At 42.1% G+C, this 27,120-nt stretch overlaps 1 protein-coding gene across 1 annotated transcript in view; it reads right to left on the reverse strand.

Moving 5' to 3' along the window:
• Window positions 1-8,151: 8,151 nt before the first annotated feature.
• The window catches only part of LOC134674197 (titin-like), a 41,797-nt gene continuing 22,828 nt past the window's right edge, over window positions 8,152-27,120 (reverse strand). The window contains exons 5-11 of the mRNA XM_063532255.1: window positions 22,577-22,797; window positions 22,159-22,385; window positions 19,023-19,224; window positions 18,001-18,408; window positions 16,620-17,952; window positions 12,245-13,747; window positions 8,152-8,246 (exon numbers count right to left, since the gene is read on the reverse strand). Coding sequence (XP_063388325.1) covers window positions 8,185-8,246; window positions 12,245-13,747; window positions 16,620-17,952; window positions 18,001-18,408; window positions 19,023-19,224; window positions 22,159-22,385; window positions 22,577-22,797 — 3,956 coding nt within the window. The 3' untranslated portion in view covers window positions 8,152-8,184. The remainder of the gene's footprint in view (window positions 8,247-12,244; window positions 13,748-16,619; window positions 17,953-18,000; window positions 18,409-19,022; window positions 19,225-22,158; window positions 22,386-22,576; window positions 22,798-27,120) is intronic.

The following is a 27,120-nucleotide window of genomic DNA, read 5'->3' on the forward strand; positions in this document are numbered from 1 at the left end:
GCCAATTTTTCTATTCTACACCTTCTAGCGCCATCTAGTTGAGATGACAAAGTAACAGAAGATGTATTTTTCAAATTGTTACGTCTATGCGTCGTCTGTGCCTAAAGTCATGTTCATATATTCGTTAAGCACCCTTGGGTCATTAATATTTTAAAGGCAAAACACAATATTGCAAGGTTAAATTTTGAATACCAATTATTCTACTTTGCACCATACGATGAACATGACCAAACGTGCATAATTAATTATAACGAATATTATACTCTATTTTAAGTGACTGTTGTATGCGACAATAAATATCTAGCATCTAATTACGCAACGTATACGTTAAAAAATTCCATCTATTATTTACAGTGTAGAAAGAAAGCTTAAAAGTATTTAAAAAAAATTCACTGGTACCGGACACCGACATTTTTTCTTAAAACCATGTGCTAAAATATGGATTGTAATTGCCGAAAAAAAGACGTTATTTTCTATTTTTCTTTCGTTAAATCTTTGAGAATTAATCGGCTAGGTTTAATATTTATTTACGAATACCAATTAGAGTTTCCGCGATCGAGTTTTTCACTAGATGACAGCCTAGCTGTCATAATCCACCAAACATGTTTAACCATGTTTTTTTTATTGGTGGATTTTGACAGCAGCCGTCAAAAAACCTCTACGGTGCTGCCATCTAGTAAAAATCTCGATCGCGGAAATCCTCATTAAAACAGCTTTAATCGGCAAATCGAGAGAAATCCTTTAAAATAATATATCGCGCTCTAGAATTATAGGAGGATAGGGAAAGAAACTAATCGGGGGCGTCAAAATAAAAGTTGTTTAGTATACTGGAAGCCCATACAGACAAACTGTTGAAACACTCAGTCGCGATTATTATCATTTCACTAAGAAATTATCCAAGTATCGTTTCACATTTAAATTACAATTATTGGTCGTGAATTCTCTTAAATATTACGCTAACGTTACAATCGTATCGTAATAGCGGCCGCGTTTTGGGGAAACGCCACTTTGGTTTAAAGTGCTTTTTCATTTGGTCGTATTATACAGGAGGTAGCCAGCAGCAGTAGGTACAGACAAGGCACGATCGCGCGGCACACCTCAATCTATAATACCACCAAATGAGGTAGTAGATTCACAAAATTCATCAAGGTAAAACCAGTATTAAAATATCTCTCCGGAGCTAAAATCTAAAACTTTCAAATCAGAGACAGATCCAAAATGGCGTCTTCCAAAACGTGAACTACGAACTACACGCCGCGGCGTTCACAAGTTACGTGCAAAAACGTATGAAAATATGTTTTAAAACTTTATGCATTTATTTCATTTTATATCTCTCGGTTATTTATCCTATTTATAGTCGAAGACACGCAACTAAGTCGTCTAGTTCGCCAAATTCCATGTCTTTGAGTATATAACAAATGTGCCTACAGTCGAGTGCTTTTGTACAATAATTACACCTAACCTCTAAACTAAGGCTCCTGCTTCTACTCCTCGCCTCCATTTTTTTTATTCACGGACACATTCCCTACAGAAACATGGCCAAAGACATCCCAATGCGCCAAAAGCTTTTACTTAAAATTACTCAGAAATTAAGTTACACTTAAAATGTCGAGTGCATTATAGTGAATGGTAACATGATTTGTTCACTAAATAAAAATAAAACGCGTAAAAATACATCGGTCGTCCACGATTCTAGATTAAAAAAATGTGGTAGATAACATCTACAAAACGGTACGGTTAGGGCCAAGACAAGACATCCTCCATACTGAGCATAGTAGCGCTATCCCCTCTGCCACAAATATACGGTAGTTTTACTCCATTTTCGAGTGCGACCATCTTTGTGTGACGCCCATGTCTTTGAACGGACCAATCACGGCACGGGACTCGCTCACCTCGTCCCCCGCACCCCAGTATTTTTGGCAGCATCGGTTTGATGAAATAATTGCTCTAAGCTCCGTCTAGAGGATTCCTAGTCTATGGTTAGGGCCAACCGCGTCTTTCGAGCGTCGGTGTCTAGTCAAAAATGGGTCTGAGCAGTTGCGCCAACTAGGCCTCTGTCGGTCATGAATAGTGATGTGCCGCGGTAATATTCCCGTTACCAGTAAGATTCTGTTTGGTAATATTACCGGTATCTTTCCAATCTTATCAGTAAGATTCCCAAAAGGTGGTAAGATACGAGACTAACAAAAACGAACGAAATACACGTATGTCATTGCTTATTTGCGTAGTTCAATGAGCCTTAAGCAAAAATCATTATCATCTTTTGTCTCTTTCACTCAAATTTCTTATCTTGTATAAGACAATGGGCACGAATGGGACAGTTCGGACCTTGGCATGACTCAGAGTGCACGTATTTGTCTTGTGAGTGAAGAATAAACAATGAAACCAAGAAGTAAAGTGTATTGTCATTTTACAGAAAAGACTACAAATAATAAAAAAAGTTACACGTGTAACTTTTGCAGTGTGGTGTATAACTTTGAAAATGCTACCAAGTTTGCATATCATATAATAAAATGTAAAAAATGTCCCGAGGATGTTAAGGCAACATTTAAATATTATGACAAAAAAACATCAAATATGCCTATATTGAGTGACCGTGCTGCGTCTTCGTCGCAAGACATAGTGCCACCAACTTTGATGGACAGAGACGAACAAGTAAGTAAATTTATATAAGTAAAACAAACACTTAAGATATTCGTCTATTCGTTTTGGCTATTTTGTTGCCTTTTATGTTATACCTCTTTATTGTTATATTGAACGTAGGAAGAATCGTATTAATTACGAGTGTTTGTTTACGTGTTCTATGTTTCTTTCTATTAACGTGCACTGTGTCGCCACGTGGTATATTACAAACACTGTATAACATGGTATTTATTTAGCACCCTTTGTTCACATCCTATATCTTGTTTAGTTCACATTATATCGACAAAATATAGCATACCGATTGATTTACCTATGTAATTAAATTAACTTTATTTTTCATGTTATACATCTTTATTGTTACATTGAACGTAGGAAGAAACGTATTTATTTGTTCACGTGTTCTATGTTTCTTTCTATTCACGTGCACTGTGTCGCCACGTGGTATTTTACAAACACTGTATAACATGGTATTTATTTAGCACCCTTAGTTCACATCCTATATCTTGTTTAGTTCACCTTATATCAACAAAATATAGTATACCGATTGATGTACCTATGTAATTAAATTAACTTTTTTTTTCAGATGAATGTACATAGAGCAATCGCAAGGGCAATGTATGTGACCGGCACACCCTTCTCACACTTTGAACACCCACTTTGGAAGGAAGCATTTCATTCGGTCAATCCATTGTATACTCCACCTTCCAGAAAGACATTGGCTACATCATTGTTGAACCAAGAATATTCAGAAGTTCAGAGTGATATAACAAGTAAAATCAATCAGGCCAGTGTTATTCATTTGGCTATTGACGGATGGTCTAACATTAGGAAAGAGTCTATTTTAAATGTTATACTCTACGCTCCAAAGCCGTATTTCTACAAATTTATCGAAACAAAAAATAACAGACACACCGCTGAATATTTATGTGAAGAAGTCACCAACGTCATGGAAGAATTTCACGTTTCAAAGTTTGTTGCAATAGTGACGGATAATGCAGCGAACATGGTCAGACTCGGGCACCTTTTGCATGAGAAATATAATCAGACCATATGGGCAGGATGTTTGGCACACACGCTACATTTGCTAGTAGGAGATTTATTGCAAATCACAAAAGTACGCCAGATGTTTGCAGGCCCAGTAAGAGTTATAAAAACGATCACTCGTTCTCATATTCTTGGTGCAGAGTACCGAAAACTTGCCGAAGAAAGATCAATCAATGTTTCCCTGCAGTTACCAGTCAAGACGAGGTGGGGAAGCTATCTCTTGTGTCTACAAAGTTATATAAAATCAAAGACGATTTTACAAACGATTGTAATAAATGATTCTACAACGAATTTGAGACCTTTCAGAAACAAAATTTTGAACGAGGAGACATGGTCAGAACTACGTTCCCTGGAATGTTTTTTAAGTCCAATAGTCAAATGGATTTTCACTTTAGAAGGTGATTACTACACAGTCCATTTAGTACACAAAGCTTTCAGAGAATTGGATGCATTGTTGAATAACCCGCAATCGGTTGATCTTTTAGAAGATAGTTTGCCGGCCTTAACAGAAAAATATGAGCAAAGAAAGAGCAATGCTCAGAAGCCTATCCATTTTGCGGCAACGATATTGGATCCCAAGAGTCAAGGCATGCAATTGACTGATCAAGAAAATGTGGACGGGTGCGAGGTGATATTTAATTTTGGAGGCGAATCAACCAATGTTCTAATGGAATTATCCGATTATAAGACACACAAAGGCATTTGGGAAAAAGACTTCGTGTGGAAATTGGCAGCAACTGCGGAACCTGTCACATGGTGGGAAACGCTGTTTGCTAACACAGCTTTGGGGCAAATAGCTGTTAAAATATTAACAATCCCGGCAACTTCTGCAGCCGTAGAGAGGTCATTCTCGACATTCTCTAATATTCATTCGAAAAAGAGAAACCGCCTCAAAACAAACAGGGCTGGAAAATTAACATATATTTCACATAACTGGAAGTTAACTCACGAATCAACGCCTCCGAAAGTAGCCAGAGCCATAAACCAAAATACAAATGAAGATCTTTACGAATCAGATTCTACTGATTCTGAGGATAATTTTTCAGATGTCGAAGATGATTGTGAAAATGCCCAAGAAAATTATATTCAATTAGAACATAATATGGTTACTGACTCTAGTAATGACACAAATACTAACGAATGAGAATAAAAAACTAATTAATTTTATTAGCATGACGTGAAAATATAACATTTGAGACAATTTTGAACCCATAGCACACATTGATTATCATTGTTGGTATCCAATTATCTAGTTTAAGAATAACTGATTTATTCGTTTTAGAACAAAATGTTTAAGTATTCCTGATTGAAGTGTGATTTTGCTAAGACTGATTTAGTGAGATTACTTGAATTATTTTATTGTTGTCAAATGTAAGCCGTCATTGTTGGTGTCCAATTATATAGTTTAAGAATAACTGATTTATTCGTAGAACAAAATGTTTAAGTACCTGATTGAAATGTGATTTTTGCTAAGACTGATTTACTGAGATTACTTGAATTATTTTATTGTTATTAAATGTAAGCCGTAATACACGTGTTCATATACAAAATTTTACTGTGATATGTAACCTATCCTACCTAAATTAATATACATATCATTGTAATTAGACTATGATCATTCTTGTTTGTTGATTTATATTATAATATAAGGTATTGTTGGGATTAAAGTGATTTGAATACCAATGTTTTGTTTTATTTCGGACTTAGGAAACTTGATGTGGAAAAAGTAAAAAAGGTTTGTGTAGAATTTACGAGGTGGTAATATTTCTAGTAGTATTGGTAAGATACCTGGTAATATTGAGTAAGTTACTGGTAAGATTGGTAATTTACTTTTTGATAATAGCCCTGCATTTCCTTTAATTATGAATGATGTTAATACTGTCCATTCTCAATATAAACCACGAAAAAACCTTGACTTTCCATTAAAATACTGAATCTTACCGCATATTTCCAGTTTTTGGTAATATTACCAGTAGCGTTACTGGGAAAATACTCGCTTTGGAAATATTACCGGTAGTTACCCATCACTAGTCATGAACTAAGAAGTGTTAAGAATTAAATACCCGTCAAGGACCGAAAGGAACTAAATCTTTTTGCACGCTCTTAATCGGTCTTTAGGTGCTTTAGTTCAGTGGGATTGATGAGCGCTTGACATGAGTGAAACAGAAAATAGACTGAACGAAATGGTTCACAATGACGTTGGCACGAGTGCGAACGAGATAAAAGAGTGACAAACAGTCTTAAAACTGAAAAGTATGAAAAAGAATCAAATATTTTTACTATATTTTTTATTTTATTGTGTCTAGCTTTTTGATGTTTAACCGTCATATAGTATCGTACAACTTCAATCGTAATTCAGTTGCCAAAAATTTAGAAAAAAAACTAAGGTATAATCGATCCATACATTCCCAGCTCTCAAAGACAGAACTGAACTAAAGGAACTAAAAGACCGAACTAGTTCGTTTGACCGATTGACCGAGAGCGGAGCGCTCTCTGTAGTGACCGAGCAGGCACAAGCCTAGCGCCAACGTTGCGCCTGTGACGATCTTGTCACTATTTGTAAGGTGGCGGGTAGATTACTTGTTTTATAATAAATCAGTTGGTTGCTAGCCCACGCCTTTCATTGACGTCTCAGCGCCGAGCCGCAGCCATAGCGTTGACTAGACGCCAACGCTCGAAAGACGCTAGTGTAGGGTAGCCCTTAGATTCCGTCTAACAGACTTTGCAAGTAGGGTTGCCAACCGTACTATATTATATAGTATTGTACTATATTTTGGCTCTCTGTACTATATACTTTCGGAAAAATATATAGTACGCTAAAATACTATATTTCCTATTAAACGTATATTACACTCATGTTTAGTATTTTATCTAAAAGTACTATATGTTTTGGAAATGTACTATATTTTTGATGCCTTATTCTGGAAAATACTATATTCCACCAAAAAAAAGTTGGCAACCCTATTTGCAAGGGAGGGTAATGAACACAGACAAAACATCCTCCAGACTGAGCATATTCGCACTACCCCCTCTGCCACGCATACGGTAATTTTACTCCATGTTCGAGTCGGAAAGTGTCTTTGTGTGACGTCCGTAGTGTCTTTGAACGGACAAATCACGGCACGGGACTTCGCTCACCTCGTCCCGCGCACCCCCGCATTTTTGGCAGCATCGGTTGCATGAAATAATTGCTCTAAACTCGGTCTAGAGGATTCCTAGTCTATGGTAAAGAAACAATCGGCTATCACCGAAACATATCTGCGGTTACAACGAATCCTTACATACTTGTATGGACCCGCAAGACCACAGACATTTATTGTGAATAGACTACGCTAGCTCGCCTCAGACCGTTATTATTGCACGATATCTAACAATAAGCACGCACACCACCCGATCCCCTATCCGATGCACCCCCTTATTCATAAAACTTTACTGGTCTGATTTAGTTAAATTATGTCTTATCCCTTTCTCACAAATACATACGTCGAAATGACAGATAAAGACAAAAGATTAGCTAATCAAGGTTTGTAGCGCGCTTATGAATAAGGGGGTTAGACCTTAATCGTATGAACTTGAGATTCGCCAAATCTAAACACGCGCAAACTGGTTAATTATAAGATAATTTTGAAAATAGAACAACAAACGTTCTCACTTTTGAAAATAGAACAACAAACGTTCTCACGCAAACCGCAATGAAGGCACACCGTGTATGTAATCGCACAGTATCGCGTAGCCCGTATCTTGCCAACCAAAAAGCGACCTTGTGTTTTTAAGTTTACAGTTTAATTTTGATTGCCACTTCGTCGGACTCAAAAGGGCCGTGTAGTAATCGCACAGTATCGCGTAGCCCCCGTCTCTTTCCAGCCAAAAAGCGACCTTGTGTTATTAAGTTTACAGTTTAATTTTGATTGCCTCTTCGTCAGACTCAAAGGGAGCTTGGTACCGTGAATTACGCGAGCCTATCCACAAAACTTGTGTAGTTTTTCGGTTCTAAACTGTGATTTTCATTCTTGGTAAACTTTAAGCTGAAATTTAAGTATAAAAACTAAATTCAAACATTTTATATAGGCAGTGTGAGTGAAAATTTTACATACATTGAATATAAAATGACTGAATGTAGTATTGATTATACTGTGAGAATTTACCAATTATGTAAATTGCAAATTTTGCGCTCTAAACAACTGCGTAAGAACGCTGGATGACCAACACGCGAGGTTACTCTCGTTGCGATACCTACAGTAACCTACCACGAGTTCAACACGGTTGTCACTAGTCTGCGTACACTCGCCGGTACCAATACATCATTATAAGCGTCTCGCTCACGGTAATTTCAGTGAAGGTTTCGTCGTGACATACGGCCTCCGATGTTCGGTCGTCAGTCCAGCTCACGGTGAGAGTGCAGCGATGGCCGTCGTGGCGTAGTGGTGATCAGTCGCTCGGGTAGAGCAGGATGGGTGGCGGCGACGGCGCGGCGCGGGGCTCCGCGCGGCGCCGCCGTCACTTGCCGTCGCGCGACGAGCGCCGCCGCCGCACGCCCGCCGCCAGCGGACCCGGCTCCACTGTAACGACACATTCACGTTATAAAATCAAATGAAAAGTAACACTTTTTAATTTATGATAATCTAGATACTAATGCTCTAGTTTCCTAGGATAGCGTGCCGTCATATAGCGGCCGTCTCCATACAAATACTACGACATCCATATTTAACCGTATTATTTAGTATGGACACGGCCGCTATATGACGGCACCGCTATCCTAGGAAAACCGATCTTAAAAGCCGGATACGGCTTTATTTTTTGGCGATAACAGGGAACCTAACACACCTGCCAAATAGAAATGACCAAATTTTCTAGAAGTCTAAAAGAAACTTCGTAAAATTTCATAGAAGTCGGGAAAACGCTACAAAGACGATGTTAAGTTAAGAGCGCTCTTACAAGAAAAGTCGAAATAATGCAAAATTGATGATACTAGTCGACGAAATTCAGGACTTTGTGCTCATTATTAGAAACAATGAGTACTTGTTCCAGTAAAAGCGTCTTCTTATCTTTTTAAATATCGTTGTAAATATTGGAAAAAGGACTTATTAAATTAGTAATGATTTTTTTTCTGATGGTCGTTTCCGAAAAACCCCGTGAAGCACTGAACGGCAAGCTCTTATTTGGAAATGTTGAGAAGTTTACTCTGCTAAACCTGGCTATTTTGTATTACTAATACCCTGTACTTTAGGCATATCAAACGATATTTTTCCTACATACCTTTGAGAAAGAGAAAATCAAAGTAAAACGAACTCAATTTTCTCTCCGAAACAAGTGTCAATTTCTACGAAAATCTACTTAATATCGAAGTCATTTTCATACTCAAGCAATCTGCAACGTTTGCTTATACTTTTGGTATACATTAGTGTTTATGAAATTCTACTATAATTTTTTGGCAATTTTTTGAAAACTACTCTATATTACCGATGACGCGCGTTCGCCAGTTCAGTGCCGCGGCAGAGCTTGTACAGGTAGGACGTGTGTCGGTCGGCTCCGCACATTTTCAACGGCGACGACGAGGTTTTTTATCATTGTGTGCGGCGGGCGCCGTGTAAAACGCTATACTGTGTGCGTGTAAACCGCAACGAGAGACTTTGATCCTAGCACTGTTTTTATAGTATTATAATTTATAATGGTACAGTTTAATAAACTACCGGACAGGATTAAAAATATTTGAAACGACCTGACATTCTATATGTATTTATTTGACTCAAGATAGTACTCAGGGTCTGATGATGGAGCCGGAAGGTGGTCACCGGTACCAATCAACCATGCAACTAAACTACTTCGTGTTTAGGCTCGTTTTATTCGTCTTAACAAGATCTTTGACACAAAATAGTACTCAGGGTCTGATGATGGAGCCGGAAGGTGGTCACCGGTACCAATCAACCATGCAACTAAAACACTTCGTGTTTGGTCTCGTTTGATTCGGCTCAACAAGATCTTTGACTTAAGATAGTACTCAGGGTCTGATGATGGAGCCGGAAGGTGGTCACCAGTACCAATCAACCATGCAAGTAAACCACTTCGTGTTTGGGGTCGTTTTATTCGTCTCAACAAGATCTTTGACACAAGATAGTACTCAGGGTCTGATGATGGAGCCGGAATGTGGTCACCGGTACTAATCAACCATGCAACTAAACCATTTCGTGTTTGGGCTCGTTTGATTCGTCTCAACAAGATCTTTGACACAAGATAGTACTCAGGGTCTGATGATGGAGCTGGAAGGTGGTCACCGGTACCAATCAACCATGCAACTAAACCACTTCGTGTTTAGGCTCGTTTTATTCGTCTCAACAAGATCTTTGATCCAAGATAGTACTCAGGGTCTGATGATGGAGCCGGAAGGTGGTCACCGGTACCAATCAACCATGCAACTAAACCACTTCGTGTTTAGGCTCGTTTTATTCGTCTTAACAAGATCTTTGACACAAAATAGTACTCAGGGTCTGATGATGGAGCCGGAAGGTGGTCACCGGTACCAATCAACCATGCAACTGAAACAGTTCGTGTTTGGGCTCGTTTGATTCGGCTCAACAAGATCTTTGACTTAAGATAGTACTCAGGGTCTGATGATGGAGCCGGAAGGTGGTCACCAGTACCAGTCAACCATGCAACTAAACCACTTCGTGTTTAGGCTCGTTTTATTCGTCTCAACAAGATCTTTGACACAAGATAGTACTCAGGGTCTGATGATGGAGCCGGAATGTGGTCACCGGTACTAATCAACCATGCAACTAAACCATTTCGTGTTTGGGCTCGTTTGATTCGTCTCAACAAGATCTTTGACACAAGATAGTACTCAGGGTCTGATGATGGAGCTGGAAGGTGGTCACCGGTACCAATCAACCATGCAACTAAACCACTTCGTGTTTAGGCTCGTTTTATTCGTCTCAACAAGATCTTTGACACAAGATAGTACTCAGGGTCTGATGATGGAGCTGGACTGTGGCCACGGGTACCAGTCTACCATGTAACTGAACCACTTCGTGTTTGGGCTTGTTTGATTCGTCGCAACAAGATCTTTGACACAAGATACTACTCAGGGTCTGATGATGGAGCTCGAAGGTGGCGACGGGTACCAGTCTATCACATAACTGAACCACTTCGTGTTTGGGCTTCGTGTTTGGTTTATCACCTAGTGTCAAAGATCTTGTTGAGACGAATCAAACGAGCCTAAACACGAAGTGGTTTAGTTGCATGGTTGATTGGTACCGGTGACCACCTTCCAGCTCCATCATCAGACTCTGAGTATCACCTAGTGTCAAAGATCTTGTTGAGACTAATCAAACGAGCCTAAACATGAAGTGGTTTAGTTGAATGGTTGATTGGTACCGGTGACCACCTTCCGGCTCCATCATCAGACTCTGAGTATCACCTAGTGTCAAAGATCTTGTTGAGACTAGTCAAACGAGCCTAAACATGAAGTGGTTTAGTTGCATGGTTGATTGGTACCGGTAACCAACTTCCAGCTCCATCATCAGACTCTGAGTATCACCTAGTGTCAAAGATCTTGTTGAGATGAATAAAACGAGCCTAAACACGATGTGGTTTAGTTGTATGGTTGATTGGTAATGGTGACCACCTTCCAGCTCCATCATCAGACCCTGAGTACTGTCTTGTGTCAAAGATCATGTTGAGACGAATCAAACGAGCCCAAACACGAAATTGTTTAGTTACATGAGAGACTGGTACCCGTGGCCTCCTTCCAGCTCCATCATCAGACCCTGTGTATCTTCAGTGACAAAGATCTTGTTGAGACGAATCAAACGAGCCCAAACACGAAGTGGTTTAGTTACATGATAGACTGGTACTCGTGGCCACCTTCCAGCTCCATCATCAGACCCTGTGTATCTTCAGTTTCTTGTAACTTGTTTCTTGTAAATAAGCGAGTACCTAAAATTTCTTTCGAGTAATATACGTTCATAAGTACGAGTATGGGGCTATTCATAAATTACGTCGTTTCAAATGGGAGGAGGGGGGGGTCTGGACATCGGATGATGGTAGCATGACGTAGGAGGAAACAGAGTCATCCGAAGCATGATTTTTGGATGATTTGAGGGATGGGGGGGGGGGTCAAAAATAGATGACGTAATTTATGAACAGCCCCTATGTACATTTGCACTGCATTTAGTATTTTCGTACTTACCAAATAACAGTTTTAGGACTTTATAAGTTAAGTACAGTTAGTGTTGTTATGGTTGATTTCAATATGCTTCGCGAAGGATCAAGAATGTTTAATCCATCATTGTAGTGCGAGTGTGGTAGAAGGGATCGGAATACTGAGCTCGCACGGCCTGCCGCAGCGCGTAAAATACCTAAACTCGCTCAACCCCGAAATGTAATAGCACTCTTAAGGGCCGATTTAGACGGTGCGCGAACCAGACTGCGGACTTGCGACCGACCGACCAAAATCCGTCAATGTAATAAAACTCTCATGCGAGTTCTCGCATCGTCTAAATGGTCCCTAACAGTCGGGAAAAATGGTAGCAGACGATGTTAAACCTAAAGGATGACTCACCGGCACTCCTGGTCTTCCTCCTCTGGGGCGCGCCGGGCGGCAGCGGCGGCGCGCCGGGCGCCTGGCGGCCCGAGCGCCGCGTGTTCACCCCCTCCGCGCCCTTGCCCTCCGCCTTCACCGCCTCCACTGGCCCCTTCACCGCCTTCACGACTTTCACTACTTTAGCCGGCGTCTTCCCTCGCACCTTGCAGATTAGGGGCTCGTCGCTATCGCTATCCGAGTCCTTTTTCCGGCCCTCCTTTGGGCCCTCGGCGCCGGGTTGTTTGACGCCGTCGACGCGGCGGGGCTTCTTTTTAGGCCTCCCGGCGGGCGACAGGCCCTCTTCGCAGCTGATGGTCGACGCGCAGGAGCTTTCGGACTCTCTCCGCTTCCGTTTCGCCCCGGGCGCCGGTTTGACCGGTACCGTTGCGGCGTTCACGGTTTTCGGGCTCGTTTTATCGACCGAGCCGCTCCTGAGGCAGTTGCGTGGGGGGTTTTGGAGCGCGGGGGAGTCGGATCTGGTTTCCAGTTTGGGTATTCCGGGGCTGAGACGGGGTGTCTTGGGTCCGTCGGCGGGGCTGTTCATCTTGCTGCTCGACCTCGTCCGGACGCTACTTCTAGCCACCCTTTCCAACGCCGACGGGGACGGCGATTCGGGCCTCTTCGCCACGTAATCCGGAGTCGGGATCTCTATTAAAAGTTGTTCCAGTAGACTTTTATCTGGGAAATCGGCTTTCATAGGCAGCCTCTCTAGTTTAGGGTCCGGTTCCTTGTGTTCCTCCGACGCCTCGCCGTTTTCTGCTACAGGTTTTTCCTCCTTGACTACAGGCTCCTCCGTCGCGCCTTTCTCCTGGTTCGAGTACGTATATAACGGGGGACTGACCCTACTCGGAAGCGGATCGAAGTCATCCACTTTTTCTTTCTTAGGCTCCTCTTTCACGCTTTCCTCCGGCTTCGGTTCGGGGTCAGGGTCGCGTCGGATCGGAGTGGGAGGTCGGGGTGGGTCCGGGGGCCTGCGCGGCGCGTCATCGCCGTTAACTTTCGGTGATTGGTCATGGTCGCCGTGCATTTTCGCGAGCTCCGCCTCTATATCGCCCAAGTCGTCCAGATCGGGCGGCGGCTCATATCTCGGGGGTGCGGTTAACGCTAACCTCTCGAGCAGTTCATCCGAGGCCGGAGGAGGGACGCCTATGATGCGATGTACGGAGGTAGGGGAGGTGGATCGCGGCATGTCGAGGCGTTCCTTTCGTTGCGGGCCGGGCGGGCTCTGACTGGCCTGGTTCGGGGACTTCTCCGACAGCGCGTCCATGGATTCAATGCCCGAGTCCTCGCCCTGCGCCTGTCCCGGGGACCTGGCGACGAACTTGTCGTCGTGGCGGTCCTGCGCGGAGGCCTGGCGCGCGCGCTCGGCGACCAGCTTGCAGTAGGACTTGTCCTTGGGGCGCTCGCGGCGCCGCGGCGGCGACGCGGCCGCGCGCGGCGGCGACACCCGCACCGTGCCCACGTTGGTGGACCCCACCGGCTCTGCAAATCACACCGGCACTTGAAGGGCTTGGACATTGTGATGAGACTTAGGGCCCCCCCCACATCTAGCGTCTTTCGAGCGTCGGCGTCTGGTCAGCTGGTATGGAAAATGACGTCGCTGCGCAGCTGCGTCGACGTTGCGTCGAGCAGCGGCCATAGAGTTATAGACGCCGACGCTCGAAAGACGCTAGATGTGGGGGGGCCCTTAGGGCCAGTTGCACCAAACCGTCTGTTACCGTTAAAGAGTTCGCTAAATTTTATTGTACGGGAAGTTTCATAGATCTCTGCTGCGTAACTTTGATCAGTCTGTGATTGGTGCAACTGGCCCTTATTTACCAATTTAATTAGTTTTTTGGGTGGATTAAGGGCCAGTTGCACCAACCACATTTGACAGACTGATCAACGTTAGCCGGCGCGCCCCGGCGCTTTACTATGAAACTTTCCATGCATAAAAATTTAGCAAACTCTTTAACGATAAGAACAGTTTGGTGCAACCAACCCTAACTTTTTCTTAGTCATGATTATGACTTCTGAATCACTCTTTTTCATATAGGAATACACGGTAGCTAAAAAAATAACTGCATTACCGTTGCCAGGGAGGTTTTGGGATTATACTGAGCAGCTTTTACTATGGTACCCAACGCGAAATCGCGAAACTAAAATTTGGCTGTGTCATACATTTTGGCTGGTCCATTTTCTATGGGAGGGTGAATTTTTTTCGCGACTTGGGGGTTGGTCCCATAGTTGAAGTTGCTCAGTATAATCCGAAAACCTCCCTAGCGAAGGAATGCAGTTATTTTTTAGCCATCCTGTATAAGTAAGGAAAAAGTGATAACTCCATACATTATCTTACCAAAACGCGAGTTCTTTCATAGTCGACATCTAGCGTCAAGTAGTGGAAATATCATTTAAAAAAGTACAGCACAACCTATTATGCAGCGAGGTATGTACGAGGTATGCACATTGTGCATGTACACCCAAGGCCAAAAGTATGGAAACAACATTGTTTCCTTTAATGTCTCATGTATCAATCTTTGTTGTATATTTGTATCCTAAAATTTGCATTGGGCAACCCCAAAATATTAAAAATTCCCGCTACATATCAAAATATCCTAAAATATTGTCGAAAAGATAAAAAAAAGTTAGGACAAAGATGACAGTTGAGGACAGTCTTCTCAAAAGGGCTTATTTCTCTATGGGCACCATACAAAAATCCTCCTCTCTATCATAGCCAGCATTCGAGTAATTTACTATTCAAATGTTCTATTATTAATTCTACCATATTGTTTTCAAATGGTCAATGAATAATATAAAATCAAACTTTTCTATCAAAGCTTGTTTCCGTACTTTTGGCCTTGGGTGTAAGTACTTATGCTATCTCCTATTAATATACGTTTTCTTAGGTATTTGGCCATGGTTTACTCCATGCAAAATAAAGAGACACCATAGTTATATTTGTGATTTCATTTTAATCCATAAGGACTTCAACAAGTTACATAGTTATTTAAGACACTAAAAATAAATATATAATCTAGTTTTAGCTATACCATATGCATATTTAATTAGGATATAAACAAGATATTTAGCACTAATGGTGTCACCTTATTAACACCCAGTTGCTAAGTTACAGATGTAGAGCATAATTATTTTTTATCGTTTTGTTACGGAAACGTACGAAAGGTATCGTCTTGGGTCGTACCATTCGTTTTTCGTCAAGTTCTTAAATTAGTCCTATTCTGCTTTCGTCACAATCGTCGGTGGCTTTCAATGTAGAATGAGTGACGAAAGGAGAATAGGACTAATTTAAGAACTTGACGAAAAACGAATGGGACGACCCAAGACGATACCGTACGAAAGTGTCATGCTATTTCCGTCAGTGTCAAAAAGTACTGAGGTTGACTGAAGTAGCATGACAAATACGAACGTTTCCGAGAAAATACGGTGGAAAACAATTATGCACTGCATCTGTGTTACAGTTACGTCACAAAGGCGCGTTTTTCCGGGCGGCGCGTGAGCGTTTTATATGTAAAAGCGGCGCGCGCCGCTCACGCCCAGCCCGCGCGGAAAACGCGCCGGTGTGACGGAACCTTTAGTGAGCACACTCCTCGGCTGTAACCACGAACATCTTCGATAGTACATTTCGTCGGGTGACAAGCAAAAGTCACTAACTAATACCATTGAAATTATAGGACAATAAACCGTGTTACAAGTGTCATAAAGTGCATTGTTACTTTAATGTTTTGATAGTACTTAGTGACTTTTGCTTGTCACCTGACGATTTGTTGATTCGCCTCTTCGTTTTTGAATATTAGAAAGATAGAAAGGTGAATGAACAATCAAAGATGTACACGGGAACCACTCTGTTCCTTTATTGATATAAAATGTAAAGTGTCATTCTATGGAACTTGCTATACTTCGTTTTTTTAGCATTAGAAATAAGGTAAACAATCTTGATGTGTCTTTTTATTGAAAAAACGTTTAAAAAATAAGTCACGGCAAATATGTAACAATAATGAATCTAATACGATCATTTATATTCTTCTGCTTTCATAAGTAAAAGTTACTGATTTTTAAAAAGCGTTTTTCAATTAAGAGACGTGTTAAGATCGTTTACCTTCTTGCAAGTTCTTTTTAATCCTGAGAAACACGAACTATAACTATGTAAACAAAAGTCACTAGTAAATTCATCATTCAGACACAATTTCAATATGGCGGTTTGTTTACACAGTTAGCAAATAACATAGGATGACACTTTAATTATAATATCTATTTTGTACTTTCTTCATCAATCCTCTGTTTAATATCGCTTGCTAAGCAAAGGAGGCTGTAAAGCTATCCAACTTTTACAATATTCATAAGCAGACATACACACCTGGGCAGGAACTATGGCTAATCTTCCTCTTCTTCTCCGTGATGAGCCCGTTGGGCGACACGACGCCGTCCACAGTCCGTTTGAGCTTATTGTCATCGCTGCACTTGTCCGCACTGTCGTCAGCACTGAGCGTCCGCTCCTTATGACACTTGAGCAACCTACTCTCCAACTCACTAGCACCACTAACACTTTCACTGTTCGGCTCATCTTTACTGTCTTTACTATCACATTTCGCGTCCTTCTCGGGTAACTTCTTCTTAGCCTCGTGGTTGTTCGGCGTCTCTCTGTAGCCCTCGTTCTGGGCGTACTTCCCCTCCTTGTCTAACATGTCGTTCTTCCACTCTTTGTCTCGGTCCTTCTCCATGGATTTCCCGCTGTCGGGGAGCAGTTTGGACTTCTTCTTCTTTAGACTGTCCAAGCTTTGGACTTTGTTGTTGAGATGCTTGTAGTCTTTTGTGACTATATGGGCGTTTTTGGATATCGTTTTCATGCGATAGACCACGTTGTTGTCGCCGGGGATTTCTGTTTTTATCGAGTCGCCCTCGTAATGATTGTTGAGTTTCAGGCCCTTTACCTGGAGATACTCGTCCTTGGAGTTGTCAGCGGGCTCAACGGGCTTCGAGGGCGTCTCCTCCTCCCGGCGATGCTTGTCGTCCGACTCCGAGTTTTTTCTGATCTTGAGTTTCTTGTGGAGGTCCCCCGGAGCGAACTTCTTCTTCTCCTTCTTGGAGTTTTTGATGACGGCGGAGTTGCGGCCCCGCAGGGAGATGTGGAGGGGGGGGACGCGCAGCTCGGGCTCGCCGGGCCGCGGGTTCGTGAAGCTGACGTCCGCCTTGTACACGGGCTGGACCACGGGCTCGTTCTTATCCAGTTTGAGCCTCAGCTTTATGGATTCCTTTTCTCCCGGCGAGCGGGGCGCCTCGGGGGTCGGGGCCGGCCGCGGCGTCGCGGGCTTGGCGGGCTTGACTTCTCGCACGATTTTGTCCTTCAACGTGGCCGGCTTCTCCTTAGCGCCGGTGGTCCGCGGCTTCCCGCCCTTCTGCGCGAGGGGGTCCTTCTTGCGGAACTTGAGCGGGTCCGGGCGCGAGTCGTCCTCGGGCGGGGTGGTCTTGGCGATGCCGAACATCTCCGGCTCGCCGCCCTCGCGCTTGCACTGCGCCACCGTCAGCTCCTCGGGCTTCTTGTCCTCCTTGGGCGGCGGGACGTCGGCGTCGTCGCGCATCAGCGTCTTGATCAGGTACCGCTTGCTCTGCTCCTCGATCTCGCGGGCGGTGGCCTGCGAGCCGACGGTGGCGGTGGCGGGCGGCGCGGCGCGGGCGGCGGGGCGCGCGGCGGGCGGCGGCGGCGGCGGCGAGCGGAACGGCGCGGGCGGGGGCGGCGCGGGGGGAGGGGGAGGGGGCATGTCGTCGTTGCAAGGCGCCGGCGGCGGCGCGCTCGGCGCGGGCGTGCCGGCCGCGCTAGGGAGGCGAGGGGAGTTGACGCTCGGCGCGGGCGACTCGTACGGCCCGTTGAAGGGGCCGGCGATCTCCTGCAGTATGGCGTCGGGGGTCGGCTGCTCGCGCGACTCGGTGTACAGCAGGTTGTCGGAGATGGAGGCGAGCGCGGAGTCGTCGAGCACGTCGAGCGTCGGCTGCAGCTGGTCGAGGTCGATGTCGGGCAGGTCGGGCAGCGCCAGCGCGAGGGAGTCCCGGTACGGCTCGTTCCAGTCGGCCGTGGTGCCGGAGGCGCGCGCGCTCGCCGAGGCGGCGCGCTGCCGCGCGTTATACTGCTGCTGGTAACGTTGGAACTCCTGCGGAATTAACACAGAATATAGTATGTGAAGAAACTTCATTGCTTAAGGCTTCGGTCTCCCGTTGGTCCGCGTGCAGTGTTCCATTTTTTTAATTATGTTAGTTTTCCTTGTATTACTTGTAACATTATGTCATGATGTCGACGGAAAACCAAGGCCTTACAAATCCAATGTGTGACAAGAGGATAGAAACTAAATGGGTTTGCAACAAAATACCTATACAGTGACAGCAAAAACAACAGCTTGACTTCTGTACATTTTTGAGCGAGCAAGGCATATCCAAAATATGTTTAGAGCTTGTGTTCGAATCAGGGCTCGGAACCGGTTTTTATTTAACCCAAAATAGCATATTTTTATTTATTTTATGCTCCTTATTTATTAACAACATCGTATTATTAGATTGTCCCATTAAAAATAAAATAATAATTAATAAACTAAAGAACGTAATAATGCCGGTATTTTTTGTATAAAGAAAAAAGCGGTTCCGAGTCTGAATTTGTTATACCGATTAACGATCGACTTTTGCCTTTTGATGTTGTGGATATGTATGGAGCCTGCAGCGCAAAAATGTTGTTTACAGGTCCACATGTGTGAAGACTGTGAAGGTCTCTCACCTGGAAGCTGGACTGCGTCTTCTGATCCATGGAGGTGGTGGAGGGCGGCATGAGCGCCTGCAGGTCTTCGTGGGTGACGGGCTGCAGGCGCGGCCTGGGGTACTGCTTGTAGGGCGGCGGCGGCGCGAACTCCGCCGCGTAGCCGGGCGAGGGGAAGCGCGGCCGCAGCCCGCCGGCGGCCGCGCCCGGCGTCAGCGGAGCCCTGACGGGAAATTACAAGTTAGCATTTGTATAAAACTGTGACATACAGTTGCCATGACTTCTTATTTTCTTATTTCTTATTTATTTATTCATTAAATATGTACAGCAAACTTTTCACTATATCTAATTGTACATTTTAATTGAAACCAGCGTTTAAAGTAACAGCCCAAAAAGACCGGGGCCTGTGCTAGAGCTAGTTACAATATATGGGACACAAGTTTAGAGAGCGATCGGATTTTGGATAAACAATTTTTCTCAAAAATGGACGGCAAAGTCGACTTTGCCGTCTAAAAAATAGGTCGCGAAGCGCGTAGTTTATGGTCAGTCAAAAATTAAAAAGTTAAAAACATTGCAGTCTCGATTTTGGGACTGCAATGTTGCATACAAATTCCATTATTTGTCGAGTTCCAAACTTTTTAAAAATTGAAATGACCATATCAAATGAAGGCACAGGCCCATTAAACAGCCAAACAGATGATTAGTACCGCGACTATAAAGATGTCTCAAATAGGTTGGCGTATTTTCGGCAGAAAAATACACTTCTATTTTTTTATTAAAAAAAATAAAAAGGCGGCAAGGACTTTTTTCTGTCAAAATATATATGTAAGAACGTTGCTTTTGTAAAATATTTCTATGATATTTATATTTCTTGCACCATTTTTGAGAAAAGCACTATATATGACTCGGCTGGAAGGCTACTTGCTGGCTTCGGATTCAATTAAACGGACTCCCAAGGTCGTCCGTTTAAAACGAATCCTCAGCCTGCAAGTAGCTACTTCCGAGCCTCGACAATAATGTACTATTCCTATACCTAATATAAAACTTCGGAAATATATTTTTCTCAAAAATGGACGGCAAAGTCGACTTTGCCGTCTAAAAAATAGGTCGCGAAGCGCGTAGTTTATGGTCAGTCAAAAATTAAAAAGTTAAAAACATTGCAGTCTCGATTTTGGGACTGCAATGTTGCATACAAATTCCATTATTTGTCGAGTTCCAAACTTTTTAAAAGTTGAAATGACCATATCAAATGAAGGCACAGGCCCATTAAACAGCCAAACAGATGATTAGTACCGCGACTATTTAGATGTCTCAAATAGGTAGGCGTATTTTTGGCAGAAAAATACACTTCTATTTTTTTATTAAAAAAATAAAAAGGCGGCAAGGGCTTTTTTCTGTCAAAATTTATATGTAAGAACGTTGCTTTTGTCAAATATTTCTATGATATTTATATTTCTTTCACCATTTTTGAGAAAAGCACTATATATGACTCGGCTGGAAGGCTACTTGCTGGCTTCGGATTCAATTAAACGGACTCCCAAGGTCGTCCGTTTAAAACGAATCCTCAGCCTGCAAGTAGCTACTTCCGAGCCTCGACAATAATGTACTATTATATCACAAATATATATTGTTATAGATCATACAATTGTATAAAGGGGGTATCACTATGAGTAGCCATTCGGCATACGAATATTAACGTGCAGATGGCGCATACATATTATTTTCTCAAACATGCAATGAAATATTGATGTTATGTTCCTTAAAATAGGCTGCGAAGTATGACGTTTCAGGTGCGGCTAGGATAAAAGGTAGTTAATGGAATTTCATACAAATCTTGCAGGCCTAGGCCGGCAAAGTCCTCTTTTTTAATTTTCATTTCACAGATATTTGTGATACAGCATCTTGGCATTCATCCATTCATCCAAAAAAAAACTAGAGGCAGTATTTGCTTTATGGTTCGTAATGACACTCTGCCACTACGCCTATAAAAAAAAACAAATAACAATGTTTGCTATAATTTGCAGTTTTATTTGTATAAAATCAACATGAACTTAATAAATAATACATTATTAACCAAATTCTATAATTTTAAATTATAAATTTAACTACACAAATAAAAACATTTAAAACACGCGTAGTTATTTTTTTAAATTGTTATGGAGGTAAAGTTGGAAAAAATTTCATTCTGTTTTATTGAATTTATGGTGCGTTGTTGATTTTTTTACTTTAATATGAGTTCCGACGAAATAATGAAATTAATATTAATTGTAATCGTAGGTGTTGGAATTGGCAGCGTAAGCAGAATTGATTTTAAATAACTTGCTGCCTCTCCCGCCAAGTCAAAGACGAAGTATGTATATGGTTGCTTATGGCAATTTTATTATTTGAGAAATTAAGAAAAATGGCTTACAGTTTATTAGAAACAGTTTTGTGGCATATTTTAAATGAATGTAACTACAAATTCGTCAACACTGTGGAAATTATACTTATTTACTCCATGCATAAAGCAACGATGTATGTGAAACATGATATCAACATGAAAGACTATGTAAACGTATGTGACGAAAACGACAGTCAGACGGATACAAGGCAAAAAAATCAAAGATACATGAAAATATACGGGTAGTAAAAATACACGACTCGTGTAAAACATACGCGTGATAATGATATAGGTACGTGTTGGTTATATTTTGGGTGTAGTTTACTTTTATTTTTTCTATAAATAAAACTTGGGTTTCGTGGATTTTTTATTTTATTTATTTCATTGCATGTTTGAGAAAAGCACTATACATACCTCGGCGGGAAATGGGGTTGCCCGCGCTCAGACCTATCCGGCCTCGCTTCGCTCGGCCGTCTATATGTCTTCGGCCGGCAACCCCTTTCGTCCCGGCCTCTGTAGTAATGTACTATTACACACTTAGGGTCGGTTGCGCCAAACCGTCTATCACCGTTAAAGCGGTCGCGAAATTTTATTGTATGGAAAGTTTCATAGATCTCTGCTGCGTGACGTTGATCAGTCTGTTAACTCTGGTTGGTGTAATTGACCCTTAATCTATAAAATATACTATAATATTATAGTAATTAGCCATAAAATTATGGCGTTGTGAGAAGTTTTATCTCCATCACGCAATAGCTAAGTTATAGTAATGCTACCAACCTGTAGACAGGTTGCTGCGGCAACTGCGGCCTCTGCGGCGGCGCCGCGCGGCGCGGCGGGGGCGGGCGCGGCGCGGGGCGCGGGGAGGCCGCCGGCCCCGGCGCGGGCCCCGGCGTGGGCCCCGGCGGCCCCGGCGAGGCCGGCGGCGCGGGCGAGGCCGGCGGCCGGGGCAGGGGCGGCCGTGGCGCGCGGTACTCAAACGGCGCGCGGCCCACGGCTAGCTCCATCTGAAATACGGACGTTTTAATATTACGAAGCTGACACACCTGAACCGAGCACATCTTTGATCGAAAATTTAAATATGGAATGTAATCTGCTGTTTACAAGGTTCAATTTCCTTTGACTAAAAAGACGGTCTTGAAAGAAAGGTCTTGACAGGGGTGGACCCGGTCCACTGATGTATTTAAACAATAGTCACCTGTCCGTCCTGAGTGTCCAGCTTGGCCGTGTGCGGCTTGGGCAGCTTGGGTCTCGGCGCGGGCGCGGCGGCGTCATTCTGCAGCAGGTTGACCAGCAGCGGCGACGACATGGCCACGTTGGGGGGGGTCTTGGCGGGGTAGGGCGGGGGCGGGCCCGCGAACGACGTGGAGGGGCGGGGGAACTCCGCCGGCGGGCGGACGGTCGCGGGGCCGGGGATGCCTGCGGAAGAGGGGGTTTATTAGCTAAAACATTCTAAATGCAAATAAACAAGCTATTATAGTAAGCTGTAAAAAAATACAATTTTGGGTACAGCCCGCAACTACGTGAAAATCTGATTTAAGCGGTATATATCTCCGCCTAACAGCCCGTTCACACAGAGTCTCGGTATTTACGGTACCCGTTTTAACGGATGCAACAAAAAAATTATGCTTTGTTCACACATAGGCACCGTATAACGTATCCGGCATTAACTGAGAGCCCAATATATGACGGATACGTATTCCGTTCATCCAGTATTCGATGACAAAACGGAATGTCATAATTTAACGGACTGACATATTTTACTGTATACTGAATACTGTGTCATATGTGAAGTCGCTCATACAACTCCATACGCCTGCAATGAAAAAAAACGTATACGATAAAACGGAACAGTAAAACGGAGACCCTGTGTGAACGGGCTGTAAAATTAGGCTAACTTCACCTGAACCCTAACGACTACAAAATATTAAAAGCTAGTTGCTGACATTGTCCGTTAGGTAACATATAATTCTACAGAACCTATCTTTTTCATGTATTTTCTGTTATAGTTCGTTTATTTTAGCATTAGAAAAAAGGTCAACAATCTTGATGTGTCTTTTAATTGAAAAACACGTTTTAAAAATAAATCACGGCATATATACCAATTATGAATCTAATACGATCATTTATATTCTTCTGCTTTCATAATAGTTATAGTTACTGATTTTTACAAAGCGTTTTTGACATGTCAAGATCTAATGCTATAAAATGAACTGTAACTTCAACTTTCTTATCACTTTCTTAATACGAAAGTGGAGGACCCGCGCGAAATCGTCTTTTCATAGAAACGTAGTCCTAATTTTCCTCTCTGGATATTAACATTTTTGAAAATATTTTGACACAATTTGTTGTATACCTGAGGTACAACTTTTACGAAGGGGGGTCGCCAAGCCTCTGCCAGCCTTAAAACAATACGTACCGTAAAATGGGGTGAGTAGGGTCAAAACTGAAATTCAAACCTCGATAACATTTTATTTTTACATATGAAAACTGAATAGTGTATATAATAAGTGTTCCGGACGTTTGTATTTTGGTTATTTTATTTTGGGTAGTTTTATTTCATATTTTTGACGATAAAGAGGAAAACCCACCTCACTCCGTAGTGCCTCGTATCTGGGGTGAGAGGAGTTTTCATACAAAGGTGATTTTGGAAGATTGTTGGATCGTTTTTTTTTATTATACGTATTACTATAGCTCCATTTTAAATTGGAATACATTATTTTTGTAGCAGTAGCCTTAAAGTCCCTTCTCACCCCTCTCTAAAACCTCCTCTCCCCATTCATAACCCACCTCTCCCCGCGAAACCTACTCACCCCGTTTTACGGTAAGCGAAACATTTTGTTCGTACTAATGGGGTCGCATGATGAAAAAGTTTTACAAAACACTGTACAGTCAACTGTAAAAATATGGGTGTTACCAACTCATTCAAAAATATGTCCCATAGTTCTTAATTAGCTGACATAAGAGCTATGGGACATATTTTTGAGGTGATTTGTGCACCCATATTTTTACACTTGACTGTACTAGAACAACAGATTTTGTTTAAAGATTTTTATTTCAAGACGGGGAAGCAAAGTTTGACCATTTATTTTATGTCACTGATTGAGAATGACACGCAAGTCATCAATCATCATTTCTAGAATCTAGTTTAGTTAGTGTTCTTGTCTGTGGACTAATCGGTTAATCACCATTTTGCTTATAAGACTATGACTCTCAGACTCTCAGACTAACGATCTACACGGTGTAACATGAGTAAACCGAATAATTTTAACAGCGTATTCCTGATCATATTTAGAGACAAAAATGTCCAATAAACTTTTTTTAAAAAACGCCTAGTTTCAGAGATAATATTACTTTAAAAATAAACAAGTTTTTGTTGTTACATGATGTAATAGTACATTTCGATGCTAGTGCGGAAGGTATGTCATTACTTCACGAGTACCGAGATATCTTGCCACGAGCCGCAGGCGAGTGGCAAGACTCGGGACGAGTGAAGAATGACATTTCCGCACGTGTATCGAACGACGTTTTTTAATACAGTTGCGAAAAAATAAGAAAAACATTGTTAATCGTACACTAAACAAAAGTGGTAACAGTGACAGCTCGGTTAGACGTCGTCTTTAAGTATATTATATCTATGGGCGTTTGGCAGCTATTCCGTTCCATTCAGTCAACTTATTAAGAACGGAATTTTCAATATTGAATATTAAAAAATAAACGTGTTATAATGATGAAGAGGTAAGTAATTAAATAAATATGAAATCCCACCAAAAACATTCTGTAAAAAACTAGCCAAGTCTCGATGGAGCTGCTTGTTTATCTCTAAAAAGTAATGAAATCTAGACAAAGTCGTGCCAAGTCTAAGGTTCCTTACTGCGATTTCTTTATTATTATAGTTAATGTTGTGTGACTTGGCCGTTGAAGGGTACACAAGGGTACAAAACCAGGTGCTCCATGACACCATTGCACCAATCTGTCGCCAGAACCGCTACCCATTGACGATGGAAGATTGCCACTTGGAAGACGTTGATTCAATAACCAGTCAATTGTAGGCTTGATAAAGATGCGTATTTCAATAATACTTATGTATGGGCGAGCCTGAAACAAACCCTTCTTTTTGGTGCAATGGCAGATTGGTGCAATGGTGTCATGGAGCACCTGGTTTTGTACCCTTGTGTACCCTTCAACGGCCAAGTCACACAACATTAACTATAATAATAAAGAAATCGCAGTAAGGAACCTTAGACTTGGCACGACTTTGTCTAGATTTCATTACTTTTTAGAGATAAACAAGCAGCTCCATCGAGACTTGGCTAGTTTTTTACAGAATGTTTTTGGTGGGATTTCACTTCTTTTTGTAGTGAAAGCGTTGTGAGACTTGCACCTTTTTACATGTAATGTTTTTGATGGGATCTCATCTCTTTTTGTAGGCAGTCCTTCTTTTCGGGTACTCATACCCATACTATGTATACACATATCATAACTAAACATATCTTCATTCATACTCACATCGTACATCGTAGTGTACCTTTACTTTACCTACTATTTGTAAGAACTGCAACAGTAACTTTGTAATATCATATATTTATATGGGATTACAAACTTACTTATGCAGTTCTTAGATCTTTAAAACGTGACTGATATTGCAATATTTTTAGGTTTTCCCTTTATGTGGCCATTAAACCCTAACTCTGTACCAAATTTCAGCTCTCTGAGTTTATGGGAAGTACTAGTTCTATTCTGATGATCATGAGTGAGTTTCATAAATGCGAAACTTTGCTTTCGCTTAACTTCGGAACTAAATGACCTACAGACTTGAAATTTTGGATTTTAAGTATGTGATTATAGCTTACTGGATGACCAAAATTTCTGCGTTCTGGTCTTATCCAGAGGTTCTCAAATAGGGGCCTGAAAATGCGGCGAAATGGTTCCAGTAAAGGATGGTACGGCAGTGCTTGCTTCGCGCTCGACTTGGCGGGGGCACTGCCGTGCCCCCCGATATGTAATATTTTTCGTATTCTTACATTAACGGTAGGTTTTTATGCTGATTACGACGTTTAAAGGAAACTAATATTAACACTCATCAATAAGTAGTCGTGAATTGGAACAAGAATAAATTTAAAAAAATTGGAAAAGTAAAAAGCACTAGTTCGAGATAACCAACTTTCCGCACGCTAAACAGCTACGTAAAGTAGCACTTTTTGAGCAACTGTATTAAAAAAGGCTTTTTTGATGGTAATGTTGCTGCTATGGGACGTAGTCTAAATAATCTAAATATCCTTATTGATAGATGTAAAAAAAAACCGGGCAAGTGCGAGTCGGACTCGCGCACGAAGGGTTCCGTACCATAATGCAAAAGAAAAAAAAAAACAAAAAAAAGCAAAATGAAAACGGTCACCCATCCAAGTACTGACCCCTCCCGACGTTGCTTAACTTTGGTCAAAAATCACGTTTGTTGTATGGGAGCATTTAAATCTTTATTTTATTCTGTTTTTAGTATTTGTTGTTATAGCGGCAACAGAAATACATCATCTGTGAAAATTTCAACTGTCTAGCTATCACGGTTCGTGAGATACAGCCTGGTGACAGACGGACGGACGGACGGACGGACGGACGGACGGACGGACGGACAGCGAAGTCTTAGTAATAGGGTCCCGTTTTACCCTTTGGGTACGGAACCCTAAAAAGTGACAAGTAACACTTTGCAAAAAGAAGGTTTTACGAAAAAAAAATGTAAAATTC

This window comes from Cydia fagiglandana, chromosome 19, assembly GCF_963556715.1.
Source record: "Cydia fagiglandana chromosome 19, ilCydFagi1.1, whole genome shotgun sequence".
NCBI classification, from domain to species: Eukaryota; Metazoa; Arthropoda; class Insecta; order Lepidoptera; family Tortricidae; genus Cydia; species Cydia fagiglandana.